At 48.1% G+C, this 13851-nt stretch overlaps 1 protein-coding gene across 1 annotated transcript; it reads right to left on the reverse strand.

Annotated features, from left to right (window-relative positions):
- Positions 1-165: 165 nt before the first annotated feature.
- On the reverse strand, positions 166-13827 carry LOC6555415 (probable ubiquitin carboxyl-terminal hydrolase FAF). Its single transcript, XM_026980296.1, is given in 19 exon segments — positions 166-1300; positions 1302-1421; positions 2714-3109; positions 3175-3766; positions 3888-4147; positions 4206-4557; positions 4617-4726; positions 4782-4893; positions 4965-5273; positions 5335-5485; positions 5548-5701; positions 5772-6087; positions 6157-6562; positions 6621-7986; positions 8078-9991; positions 10093-11306; positions 11361-11509; positions 12212-12839; positions 13588-13827. Coding segments are annotated over 18 exon segments (8307 nt in total). The 5' UTR covers positions 12505-12839; positions 13588-13827; the 3' UTR covers positions 166-1207.
- Between the last annotated feature and the right edge of the window lie 24 nt (positions 13828-13851).

Below are 13851 nucleotides of genomic sequence, written 5' to 3' on the forward strand. Positions count from 1 at the left end.
GGATATTCATTTTCTCGAACATTCATTTCCCAAATGTGATAAATCTTTATGAATACATAATTTTAAATTGAGTTCCGTACAAAATGTTGCGACATATAAGTTTGACTTCGAGTGGTTTGCTGTCGGTCAACGGAAACGGAAACGGAAACTGAGAGAAGGCATGAATGACATTGCGTACTTTGCTTACACTTCGCATTTATTTCGCAACTTAGAACATAATAATTTAATAAATGTTTAACAAATTTCACTTAATACAAAACACTAATCATTTAAAATATATGTACTTATAACCATAATCAAGTTTTCTTTATGCTCGTGTTGCTTTAGTCCATTCTGCTCTTGAGTTTATACTGTTTTGTTTTGATTTAGCATGCCATCAACTTGGTTTATGCTGTTGAAATATGATTATGGAAACAGTTTCAGAGGCGAGTACTGAGTACTAAAGATGCAATTTGGTTTCTTGCCCTAATTCTTACAATCAGCCGATTCGTTTCGATTAGTTTTTCCTAGTATCGTATCTATGTTGCATCGTTTTGATTTTTTTCGGTTAGTATAGTAAGTGTTGCTCGGCTTCAATACGTAATACATCATTTATATACTATATAAATACAATTATATGGTACTGTAAACGTGCAACTTAACGCTTCTTATAGATTATGAGTGTGTTTCTTTGTCTGCGTCCGTTTCTGTAAAGTGTTGTGGGGAGTTTGTTTAAGGTGTCCTTTTATTTTATTTCAGATTTATGCATTAAAAGGGATATATTTACAATGAGGAGAAATAAACATATCCCTTTTAATGGTTAACTAAACAGAAAACAAAACAAAAAACTGGTGTATTTGTTTATTATTTAAGGTAATTATAAAGTTCGATAGCTACTAAACACCTCTGCTGGTTATACCCTGCTGGTTATGACCTGCCCTACAGACATTCGTTCTTTGACTCGCATCGCTCCAACCAAGTATCATTTGTTAATATCTACGGATTCTGCTCTACTTCGCATATTTACCCATTAAGTCTCGTTTTCGACGGCGGGAACCCCACTAGTAAACACCTGTCCACACCGCTCTCATTGTCAGGCTGCTTTGGTTACTTTAACACTATGGATACTCATCATCAGCTGCTCCGCGTGTTAGGTTGCGAATACATTTTATTGCAAAGAACTTTTCGTTTGTGGATTTTTCTCGGCTTTATATTAAGTTTTTCTCTGTCATCGTCGGGAGCTCGCTCGTTCCGGAATCCGATCCTGTTCCCGTTGCTGTAGCTGCTGTTGTGGCAGGTGTTGAAGTTGCTGCCGTTGGGATAGCAGTCGCTGGCGATGTTGTGACCTCTGTGGTGGCCACCGTGGCCGCCGTGGTAGCGGTAGTTGCGTCTTCTTCGTCCTTACTTTCCACTAGCTTTCTTATTATCACCCTGCGGCACTTCTGCGAATGGTCAACAAAAAGAGATCTGTTAGTGGAGGTTGACAATCGATCGCCCAGTGCTACGGGTGCCAGCTAAGCAGTAATGCAATCTTGCTTCGAGTGGATCTTAATATAATGTCTCACTATCTCAAACCCTAAAACACTTTGTCATGAGCTTTTATCGAAGACATCTTCCTTAAACTAAGTACATACACTGACTTTATTACACGGCATATTACCAATAATTTATCAGCATAATCAGTATTATGTCATTAAATCTTTTCAATAAACATCCACAAAAACAATGATTTTTTAGTTTCACAGATTAGAAATCACTCTTAGTTTTTATTTAAAAAAAAGTGTAATATACAATTTCGAACCAAGAAGCTGAGCGATAGCTTTTGAACTAGCTTTGGATAATTTATTGGCATTCAAATTGGTTGGACCCCTGTGATCTTGTGTGTAGATTGAATGTGGCGTGCGTGGTTTTGCTTGGGTGAGTAGAGGAAACTTGCAGTAACAGAAAATGAAAAGCCAAAGGGTAGACAGATCCGGGGAAGATCCCGGGGCAAGTGCATCTCATTTGTGGCGGGATCGTGAAAACAACAAACACAAAGTAAGGCGGGCGTATTGAGCTCAAACGAAACAACTCTAACTAACTTGGCGGCAAATCAAATTAAGCGGCTTGAGGAACTCTTGCTTATATCACCACGTAGTTGCTGCTGCTGTTGCTGCTGCTGCTGTTGTTGCTGCTTCAGCTTGAGTTGCTGCTCTGACGGCAACTGGTGATGGTGAAACAGCACCGGCGGGAGCTTGCCTCCTTTGGACCGACTTCGCACACCCTGCGTTTGTGGTTACGATGCGAATACGAGAAAGGATTACACCGAAACACCGAAACGCAGCAAGGGTAACCGAGGGTGATGGTGTAGTAGGGTAGAAATATTAAGAAGAGTTAAAATAAGAGAAGAGGTGGTCGATCTTCGAAAACCGAAGGGTGCACAGTCCTTGCGAACCAATATTTTTATTTTAGTCACCGTTCTCGTTTCAGGACATAGTAAATTTTCATTTCAGTAAACATAAAAATAAATGGTTAAGGACATTGGGAGGACATGTTTTGTTCGACTTTATATCTAGTAAACAAGTGTTGAAGGAGACAGATAGAAAGATACAGATTGGAGTTCCAGTGTAAAATGTGTTTATTGTGTGTTATAGTTTTCTGGGACTGGTATTAAGACGTCTCGAAGACTTCCTTTGCGGCAACGGACACACTTTATAGAGGGACTACTGTCCTAGACATCGTTCGCCCTAGTTACCTTTTTGGCCGTTATCTCCATTTGGTCCAGGCTGTTTGTCAGACCGTTAATGGTCGTCTCGCCGGTTGTCTCCTGGGCACTGCTTTCCGTTTCGCTGTTGGCCCCACTACCCGCCGTTGTCGTCAAGGCGGAAGTGGGCGCGGTAATTCCACTAGTGGAACCACTGCCAGTCGACGTGTAAGCCCCAAAGAGCTGCCGCGAAAGCCGTGGAATGGCGTTGCTATCCACGCGCACTGGCCAAGCGGCGGTAGACGGACTGTTCGTGGTAGGTGTCTTGCTTTCGGCCAACTGCTCCGTGCCGCCGGTAGATCCCTCATGCACTGCTCCTGGCTGAGCCACCTGTTCCGATTTGTTTTCATCCAGGTTCGCCTCCAAGTCCGACTCATTGTTTTCATCCTATTCAGGCAAGAACGTTCGTTAGAAAAATGTGTTCTTAAATGTAATTGTTACGTTTGAGGTACCGTTTTTTCGCTGACTTCATCTGGACAGAGCTCGAAAGCCATGGTCCACGTGTTCTTGGCGGACTGCGATCGCTCTAGCATGTAGCCATTAGTGTTGTCGTTGCTCTGCGCCGGAGGCGACCACGAGTAAGAATTGTACTGGCAACCGATGCCGCGTTGTCGTTCCAGTTCGTCTTGCAGCCACTCTACTGCAATGCTCCAGTGCCGGCTTATGTTCTGGTTCGTGTTGAGCATCTGCAGCGCAATCGGCGACTTGTGGAACAGCTGCGTCAGGCACTTGATTATTTGGTACGCCCTCTTCTGGTAGTGCGTCTTCGCCCGCTGTATCGTCTCCAGCAGACCCTCGCGCTCCTCAGCCACTCCGTTGAGAGCATTGTGTATGCGATGGTGCTGCCACGAGTCGTCGATCAGCAGGATGTTCAGAAGCAGATCAGTGTGGTGCCGCATGTCGTGGCAATAGGCGAATCCACACTGCCACAACAATTCGGTTAGCACTGCGCGTGAGAAGTGTGGATTCTCCCAGCTGCAGTATTGCAACAGCTTCAGACCCTCGTCACCCACGTTTGTGTCTTCGATCACCTTCTTGATGTAGCTAAAAAAAAAACAATATCATAAGCACTCACTGGACGTTTCTTTCATAAGTAAGTGGCCTAAAATGGTCTATGAACAGATATGAACAGATAACAAATATCAGTATAATGCCTACACCTTACCCCGTGCGGTTAAAGAGCAAGTCCATGCACTCAGTAGACAGGGGCGTCAGCTCCTCGTGCGCTACAGTGGGATCTTTGAACGGATTGGGCAGTGGACGGGCGTTCTGGTTGGAGCTCTGGCATTTTTCGCTTACATCGCTGCAGCGTATTAGGTGCGAAACCACTTGGTGCAGCTTACTGAACTCTGGATACTGGTATTTTATTGCCGGACCGGGGCCATCGTCCAATGCCACCTGAATGAACTGCAGCGGCACATTGAGCTGCAAACGAACACAATCGTTTATAATGGCTAGCAATACTATTGTAAGCAGTTCTCACCCTGAGCAGTTGCTGCTTTTCTCGTGTGCCTAGTCCCACGTACATACTGAAAAGGCTAAAATAGTGGGGCAGGTGCTTGCCATAGTCGGCTGCCTCGGATTTCAAGAGGCGCAGCACGCTGATGAGTACCTGCTCGCAGAGATTAGCGCCGTCGTAGCCAGTCAGAGGTTCATCGTTGATGGCGAAATGGCAGAAGAAAACTACCAACTTGACAAAGACGGTACGCACCTCCGGAGACGGAGCCATCAGAATGTACTCGCCCAAGCGCGATGGCGGCGAGAGGAGCGCATGATTGGCGAACCACTTGCGAACTAGTGTCGAGGAACGTATGTGGTGTGAGAGCGCGTCATACCTGTCAGTTAGAAGATGAAGTCGGGTCAGATCCGGGTCAATACCTCTTAAGCTACTCACCATTCAATGACAGGGCCACGCAGAGACTTTTTCGTGCGGAAGCCGGTGTGGAAAAGAAACTGCGATGCTAATTGCACGCCCAGCAGTGAAAGCTCCTCTGCAGCTGGAGTCTGTTACAAAATACCTTTGTTAAGCGGGAAATAAAATCACTTCATACAAACGTACAATCTTATCGCTCCGTGCCGAGGGTATATTGCAGCTGACCAACTTTTTGATGAAGTTAAAGAACTCCACGGAAAAAATGCTTCGGGAGTGGAGAAACCGAATGTTCTGGTGCCTGCAATCGGAAAATCGAAAAAATAATTATAAATAACAGTACAGTGGTCAGTGGTCAACATTTCGACTTACCGCACGCTGCGCTCAATGGGCTTTGGCAAGGGTAAAACCATGTTCCGACTCTCTGTGAGCGACAACTGCTCCACGCTGGGCTCATACTGCACGGGAGTTTGATCACAGCGGGTGTAGAACAACATGTAGGCGTTCCACCAGCGCTTCTGCCGACGGTACTGCATGCGCTTAAGATTGTTGTCGTAAATTTCGCCCATGTAGTCGCCGCCAAAGCACTGCGCCTTCATTTCCTCGTCCTCGTGCATTTTGCACTCGGTGACTTCACCGTCGTCAAACTTATACCACTGACACTTGCCGTTCGCTGGATTTCTGGAGGAGGGGTAGCATTGAATTAGTCCCCAGGAAACAGCTATATTCTTATGGAACTCACTTGGAGAGTATGTAACTGAAGTAGTGACCGCCGGAGGCCTGTCCGCTGTGCACCACAATGCCGGTCAGTTCGTACTTTGTCGTCTCAACGTTTGTTTGACAATTATCACCCACTTCCACCACCTCGCCCTCTAGCTTAGCTAGGCCAGACACTGATCGTGGAGGAGAAGACGCAATTAGAAAATCTATAGGTATGGAATAGGGTTGAACTCACCTGTGTATGGTTCCATATCCAAGATACGCGGAAATTCAAAATAATCATTAAATTTAATCGCACAGACGCGTTCGTAGTCGTATTCGAAGCGCTTTAGTTGAATGGCTAACACGGGTGGCAGCTTCTTAACGCACAGTCGCTTAACGGTAACTACCTGTTGGCCACAAAAAATGATATTAGTACAAATGAACTGTATTTGAATACCAGAGGTGAGAATACATTACTTTTTTATCACATTTATCACAATGGTATGCATCGGCTCCCTCGAGCAGCTCTCCCTTGACGTACTGCTCCAGAGATTCGGTTAATGAGCTATGATTCCTAATATCGACACTAAATACACTAAATGGTTCCTCTTTGGAGTAGCGATGGGGACACTCTTGGCAGATTTTCTGGTCGCTGAACGAGCCGCCCAGAGTGGCATTCATAAGCTGTGGCTGGCCTAGCGCCTTAAGTCCCTCATCGAGACTTTCAAACAAGGACATGAAGAACTCCACGGCATCCTGTTGCTCTCGAAGATTCACGGGCTCTCCCTGCAGCCTGGCGAACAAAGAAATATAATGAATTAATATCATTGTGATGACAATCAATGAACAATTTTGTACTCACTTGAAATGCGTCCAGAGACCACGGGGAACGTAAAACTGCAACGCACTGTGGCCCAGGTGAGCGAATATGGCCTGCACATGCTTCAGGATCACGACGTGATAGTTCTTTCGCACATCCTGCAAGCCGTCTTCGATAGTCGCCGACGACAAGGACAGCGTGACTAGGGCAGAAGCGGGACCCGAGAATAGGGCCGGTAAATCGGAATCGCCACTGAAATCCTCGCCGTCGGTGGTGGCAGCGCCATGGGCTCGCAGGATACCCACGCGGACCGCTGGCACCATGTAAAGCTGCTGCAACACCGAATTCATGTAGCAAGTGGCACCGGCGTTCTTGAGTCCGCAGAAACCTTTGGTTGGCCTGGCGCCCACCGGCGGCAGGTAATCCCATTCGCGCAACGGATCAGTATCTGCGAGAAATTGAGGAAACATTAAATTAGGCAAGGATTAAGCGAGTTGAGTCCTTACCCGTGCAGACGAAGTCTATGAGTGTATTGGTGAGTAGCTTCATATTAGGAACACAGAGCTGGCACAAGGCAATGAGGAGATCGCAGGCAGCGGCGATTGTGTGCGGACTGCGACAAACCGGCGGTGGGACGGTGTCCTGCCGTAGACTGCCGTGACGCCGTAAATGCAGAAATTCGCGAGAGGCCGTGAAGAGGAAGTCGTCGATCAGTTCGTGGATGAGCTCGTTAAGCTGCGCCTTTGAATCGGCGGCAAGGAAAAACATTAGCTCTTTGGCTAGGCAGAGGTGGCCTTCAAGGAGCTCCTCATGCACTTGTGTGTCGCCGGTGGCATGGACGTTTTCCCGAATGCGTTGCAGCCACTTAATCTCATCGCCTAACAATCCCTCGCTAATCTGCAGCGGCCAGTTGTAGATGCATCCATAGGAAAGGGTCCGACACAGCACCGAGAAGAACTCGGCGCAAGTAGCCTCGTACTGGGGAACCAGCGTCTTCAACGCGCCCACCAGCAAGTTGACCATGTAGACGAATGGTCGCCGGTCACCAGCGCAGTAGGTAGAAGCCAGAAACAACTGCTCAGAGGCCACCTGGCGCACGTGGCGAAGCGGGTTCTTCAGAACAATAGAGGTGATGAACTTTGGCCAGTTCGGATCGCTGGTCAACGCCTCGTTGGCACTCGGATTCAGAATAAACGAAATGGTGAGAACCTCTAGCGCCTCCTTGCACATGCTAAAGTCTTGCCCGTCCGGCACAATCACCTCGTCTTCAAAGTCGCCGCTACTGCTGCCTAGAGCCTGAAGATTGCCGCAAGACGAGGCCCAAGCCAGTTGCACCACCGCCTTAATGGTTGAAATGTCTGGACATGACCACTGCAGTGTGGAGCTGAATAGCGTTCGGCACCGATCACCTTCCTGGCTGGCTGAAAGCATCTCGCGGGCAAGCATCACAGCCAGTTTCGCAGAGATCGCCCGCAATGTTCCCTGCGAGCTGTTGGGCATCGTCGAAAAGTTCTGCTTCAGGATGTCAACCTGGGAACGGGATCCGTTGTCAAGGTCGCAGATCATGGGCTCATCGCCTACACGAGACAATACACTGCCAACTATGTACAAGAAGAGCTTTGCCAACCTCAACACGCACTGGAAGGACGCACGCTTTGTGTGCATATCGGCGCTGGGCAGAAAATTGTTTTTGGTCAACAGTTCCAGCACGAAATGAGCGCAACCTGAATGCATCCATGCAGACTGCACTAGTAGAGCACTTTCTCCTAGTGGATCCAGCGCGGGAATCAGCAGTCCGTGCAACACACTGAGGTTGTACAGCACTTGAGCAGGTGTGGGATGCAAAAACATCTGCTCCGGCGTGCAATGTTCCTAGAAGGAAGAGTTAATTAGAGATTAATGTAGACAATGCACATAATGAACTTTAAATTTAAATTTCCTGAACGAGTAACTATAATCTTACCTCTTCAGCTTCCATCCCCGTCTGCTCAGTGGGGTTTGCTTTCTCCTCCTCGTCCTTGGCGATCTTCTCACCAGTCGCAGCCACCGTTACGGCTGCCTTCGGCACCTTGCACATCATCTGTAGCTGGCGCATCGTCTGGCGGTCGCAGGGGAGCAAGTGCAGTAATACTTTGGCACTGTCTCGAAGACGACCGTGCTCGAGATCACTGCCCAGCTGGTAGAGTTTTAAAAAGAACTCAGTGTACTGGTAGTTTTGCGAGATGATCACGCCAGGCAGTGTGCTCTCTGACTCCACGCGCTGCATGTCAGGGCAGGGACGCGGAGGAGATCCTGTGCTCGAGTCGCTCGAGGAGTCGGGACTGCTGGCTAGGCCCGTGCCCACGGGCGTGAGTTTTGCTGTTAGAATCATCTTATCCCGGATTGTGTACTGATAGAGTGGGTTTATTTCATCGGAAACTTCGATCATCTCGCCATTAGTATAGAAGAGATCAACCTTAATGTTGGTCGTCGAAGTGCCCTTGATTCGCTTAAGTAGACTTCTCTTGAAAGCGGCCATCGTCTCGTTGCTGTGTGTAACGATCTCCATGTCGTCGATGGGTCTGCCGGGGTTCTGGAAGCGGATATACAAGCTGGTGTTTTTGCCCCGTGTAACCCGGCTAAGTGGCAGGTGAACGCGATCGCCGCTGAAGGAACGATCGCACTCCTTCACGTATTCTTGCAGCACCTTTAGAATTCGGCACATCTTCTCCGCCTCGATGAAACGCATTTTTGAGTCTTTCGATTCGTCGTTTGCATTATCCGACTGATCGGGTGCATCCAGCTCCTCCTGCAGTTGCGTCTTGCCCAAAATAACGATGTTTTCATAGTGTGTGCGCAGGCGGGAGCAGCACTCACCGATGAACATTTCGTGAAACTCCGCGATATTCTCCTGCAGACGTGGACCCAATGCCGTGGACACTTCCTTAAGTAGATCAATGGCCTTGCTGGCGATTTCCTCGCCTCCGGTTGTGATGACTCGCCACAAGTAGTCTTTGCCTATAAGATCCTCGTTGTCCAGTATGTAACCTCCATGTATCGCCTTCAGCTTGTCCTCTTTCGAGTTGACCGCCTTGAAGAAGCGCTCAAAGCACTTGATTCCGCTTTCGGTGAGCAGATGCGGATCGAGTTGCAGAATGTTGTTCTCAAAGAAGTCTTTGTTGATGCCAGGATCCAAGTCAGGCTCCTCACCCATTAACTTGCCAAACCATCTAAAACACTCCTCACGATCTGCCGGAAAAACGGCATTTACCGCCAAGCAATGCCAAATCTGCTTTGCCTGATCTGCGCACAACCAGAGCTGTCCGTCTTTCAGCAGGAACTTAAGGAACTCCAGCCGCTCTGCTATTTGCGCGTGGTGCGGAAATCTACCGTCAATTAGGATTTTGGTTGCTTCCAAGCCCGGTGAGTCGGTTACCATTTGGCGCACCCTTTCCATGTATGCAGTCAAGCTATTGGTGACCAGAATGACCAAGGAATAATCATTCTGCAGTCGTTCAATCACCTGCTGACGATTTGTACCCGTTTGAGTGCGCGGGGCATGATTCGGCGTGGTATCATATAGGCAACATATATCCCGAATTAGACGCAAGGCGGGCAGAACCCATGCATCTCCTGACTTTAGTTCGCCAACGCACTTATCCAACCAAATGGTCTTTTGGGCATCCCGCTCCTGCGAGCAGCTGTAGTCCAAGATTTTAACGTGTGCGCCCAGCGCCTGATCGAGCACCTCTGGCGGCACCTCCTGACTGTGGGCCAGCGTCCAAAACAGCTTGAGCACCTTTTGGGCCATCACACCATTTTTGTCATCCTCAGCCAAGCGGCGTATCAGCTCAAGAAGTCTTTCCCGTTGCCGCTTATTGGCCGTGGTCATGCTGGCCTGAAATTAAATTTAATATGGTATGGTCAGTTCAAAGAATATGTATGAATCAAAATTTAAAACTAAATGTACATAATACATTTTAATAGCAGAAAACTCACCTGGAACGCCTCGAAGAGGTGGTCCAGTTGTTCGGGAGTAAAGTCCCATGCAAGTTTGGCCAGTAGATCGTGAACGTTCTTCACGATGGCCTCGTGCTTGCCGGCCTGCGCTCTCCAAACTGCATCCAAATCATCCAATGTCAGTGCCTGCTCTTTTATAAGAAAGCGGATGATCTTCTCCAATTTTTCCACATACTGCGGTTGGTGGAGCGAGTCCTTGAGTACGATACCCAAGACATCTGACGACTTTATCCATTGCGCCATGCGCTCCGCCGTCAACCAGTCCATTTCGTCTTCGGGCATACAGTGGGGCAAGGGTTGGGATCGATGGGAGTAATATGCCACCGAGGAGAGCACCTTGTTGATCTCATTGAGGGCATTCATCTTGCCGTTAAAGCTGGACACCTGCAGCAGGCGCAGTATCATCTTCAAGCGAAACATCTCCAGATCCCGGATCAGCTCCTCCTGGCCAGACAAGCGACTGGCCAGAAAGCGGGCCGACTTTACAATCCCATTGATGTAGTCATTGCGTCCCTCGGGTTTCACTTCTCGCTTTAACTCTTCGTCTGTGAAGCTGTCCAAAAGGTCTAACACCACGTTCCAGGTGGGCATGAAGTACTTGGAGATAGTGGCGGGCGTTAGGAGCTCATAGCATTGACCAAATGGACGCAAGAGGCTGTGAATGAGGGCAAGGGTGAGGCGATTATCCTGGCCCCCATTTTCAACACTACCCTCGACACCAACATTCTTGCCAGTGCACTTGTTTTGGTTGCGCTTCAGCAGTTCCAGTCCGCTGTTAAACCGTTCCAGTAGATTGTCAAAGCCTCCCAACTGGCCAAAACGGTTAATGAGATCCACAAGCCAGCCGCGCGCATTCTTGGGCTCCGCCGGCGGACGGGCGTACATCTTGTTGCTGTCCAACTGACCCCAGATGTAGTCCGGTGCTGCGAAGCACTCCGGCTGACGGGCTGCGTTGAATGTGTTGAACTTGTTCTCCGGATCAAAAACAATAGCCAGCAGGTCAAGCAGGTAGGGATTGTCTCGCTGCATGTGGATGGCGATTAGATGCAGAAGCTTGCCGCAAGACACAAGGATACAGTGGTGGATGTTATTCTTCCACGAATTCACCGCCTCGTCAGTCAGGATCTTGGCAAATGAAGTGCTCAGTCCATTGCGATAAAACTCCACACATGGCTCGCAGTCGTGATCCACACCTGCAAATGGATTGCATTTAGATGGTATCAAATAAAACGCCTGAACTCACTTACCAGCCTGGGTCAGCTCGATGGCTGCATTTAAAAGAACCTCCAATTCCTGTTCAGGCAGCACGGGCACCACCCAACGTGGATTGGATATCTTTTGCGTTAGTGATCTCAGCTTCGTTGTGGGAAACGAGGATATAAGCTTCTCTGGAGGCCTGCCGGATAAAATGAAAAATGGATTAATTTGAATCAAAATCATGAATACAATATCAAAATAAATAATAGACAAAAATAAAACGTTTTTAAGGAAGTCAGTAAGATTAAGTGCCATTGGCTGCACGTCCAACAGCATATTCATAACCTCTTTCTGTTTTTTAAATGAATTCATTAAACTGGTAATTTCTATGAAAATAAATGCCAAAACGCATAGATATTTATTTGTAGCATTTTCACTGTCAGCTAATCTTAACGGACAAACGACAAGATAAGGCGTGGACAGGCATTCCAAATGAGATGATAATAGCCTGGTAAAGCAACATTAACAAAGCTTGGTGGGTTCATTGGTAAAACTGGAAAGCAACAAAGTGCACTTATCGAAGAAGATAACATTTACTGCCGCATTGTGGGCCAGCTTTTTGGTTGTGGTACATCTGAGAAATACTAGTTTTCTTAAGCTGTTAGACTTCGTCCTAAATAGCCTGGCCAAAGTCAGCTGAAACATAGTTAAATGAATTACGGCTATTGTGCAGGCCCAACCCTAGACAAACAAAGAATGCAGGTGGAGGAATTACTGCGCAAAAGTAAACACACGAACACTCGATGTTGGGGGTCTTTAGGGGTGGTGGTTCTAGTGGTGCTACGCACAAAACCCGGCTAATTGGGCGGAGTCATGCAAATCCGACGACACGTCCACTTACACTAGTGTGATGGTGCTGTCCACGCTATTCGCTGACAAGGAAGCGGCTACGTCATCAGAGCTCTGACTGCCTGTCGCCGGCTGTTGCTCCTGGTTGCCGTCCAAGCTACCTGACCCTCCTCCTGGCAGACTCGAGGTGGCGACTGTTCCTGTTCCTGATCCTATGACCGATCCTGATCCGGAACTCTGCGCCGGACTCGTTGTGGTGGTTGCTGTGCTGGTGGTGCTGCTGCTTGAGCTGGTCGCTGTGCTTCCCGGCTGTCCGGCTGTGTGCCTACGCGTGTCGAACGTCATGGTGGCGGGGTATCCTCTCCAGCCAACTCGTTCTGCGGAGCACCGGAAGCGGATGTTAATGCACGAGCTCTAGTGCCTGGCTAATCCTAATGCAGTCTGCACTGGGCGGCGTTTTTTGGCTGGTGTCTTATGGCAGTTGTGAGGTATCCGGGTTTCTTCTTGTCCAGTTTGGGAGTTTCCCCGCTGATTTGCTGTTTCTTGAGGCACAGTTGGTCGGTTGGTTGGACTTCTAGCTCTGGGCTCCCTCTTATTGTCCTTTTTCCCAATAAGAACTGGCTCCTTCGTTGCGTTTACATATTCCTGGTCAGCGGCCACAGTTTGCAAAAATCTATAAACTGCAACGAAGCGAAAGAGGCAAGGAGAGGCAGATAAATACAGTGCTAAAAGAGAGACCGAAAAGGCACACATACGTATGCACAAGGGTTTGGGTGTGTGAGTGGTCCTGCGTGTGTGTAAGAGAGCGCTGGGTTGGAATATGAAAAATCAATATTATTTAATAGACGGGGCAGCAAGCGCCAAATAATGCTCCAAAAGCACACAAATTACGCTCTCACCCACACACACGCACGCTCACCATCATCAACACAGAACGCTCTCTTTTCGTGTGTGCGTTTGAATTAAATTTAAAATTGTTTTTGTTTTACGCCTCGCTCTTTATTCTTATTTATTTATTGTTATTTTTTGGGCAAACAAAGAACATTTTTCTGCCGAAAATTACATCACGTCCAAGTCTACGGATTTTCCACTCGCTCTCTATTCCTCTCCGCCCGGCATCATCCATAAGCGGAATGTCGGTCGGTGGGTGGGAGCAACTGGAGGAAAAAGGGGCGGGGAAGGGTGTGAGCGAAGGGTGGTGAAAATAACTACGCATAAAGTCTTAAAAAGATGCCAAAATTAGTGGTTTAAAGGGTGTGTCGGGGGCGGTAGGTCTCTCACTTTCTTTCTATCACTTTGAGAGTTGCGAGAGATTAACGGAAGTCACCCAAGGACGGCAGCCAGTGCGGCTTTTTATTATTTTTCACTGCTTTTCACTGGCCCCTGACTCACACACACGCGCACACACACTTCCTCACGCGCACGTACATTTATTTTTCGCAAATGGAATTGAGCGAACCAACGACCGAGTCCCAACTTTTTGCAGGCCCCAAAATAGGCGATTGCTCTTCCTTTCGCTTCTGGTCTGGACAACGGGGAGCCCTTAGTTGGCTGCGCACTCTAAGCTAGTCGCGGTAACTATTTCGCGAATATTGAGCTTACAAATCAGCCGGCCAATAGACAAAATGGCGTCTGCCGTTGCTGTTGTTCTGCGGTCAACTCCAATTCCGATTTGTTTTTACCTGCATGCCC

The sequence above is a fragment of the Drosophila erecta genome, unplaced genomic scaffold (genome assembly GCF_003286155.1).
Source record: "Drosophila erecta strain 14021-0224.00,06,07 unplaced genomic scaffold, DereRS2 tig00000000-arrow-pilon, whole genome shotgun sequence".
NCBI lineage: Eukaryota > Metazoa > Arthropoda > Insecta > Diptera > Drosophilidae > Drosophila > Drosophila erecta.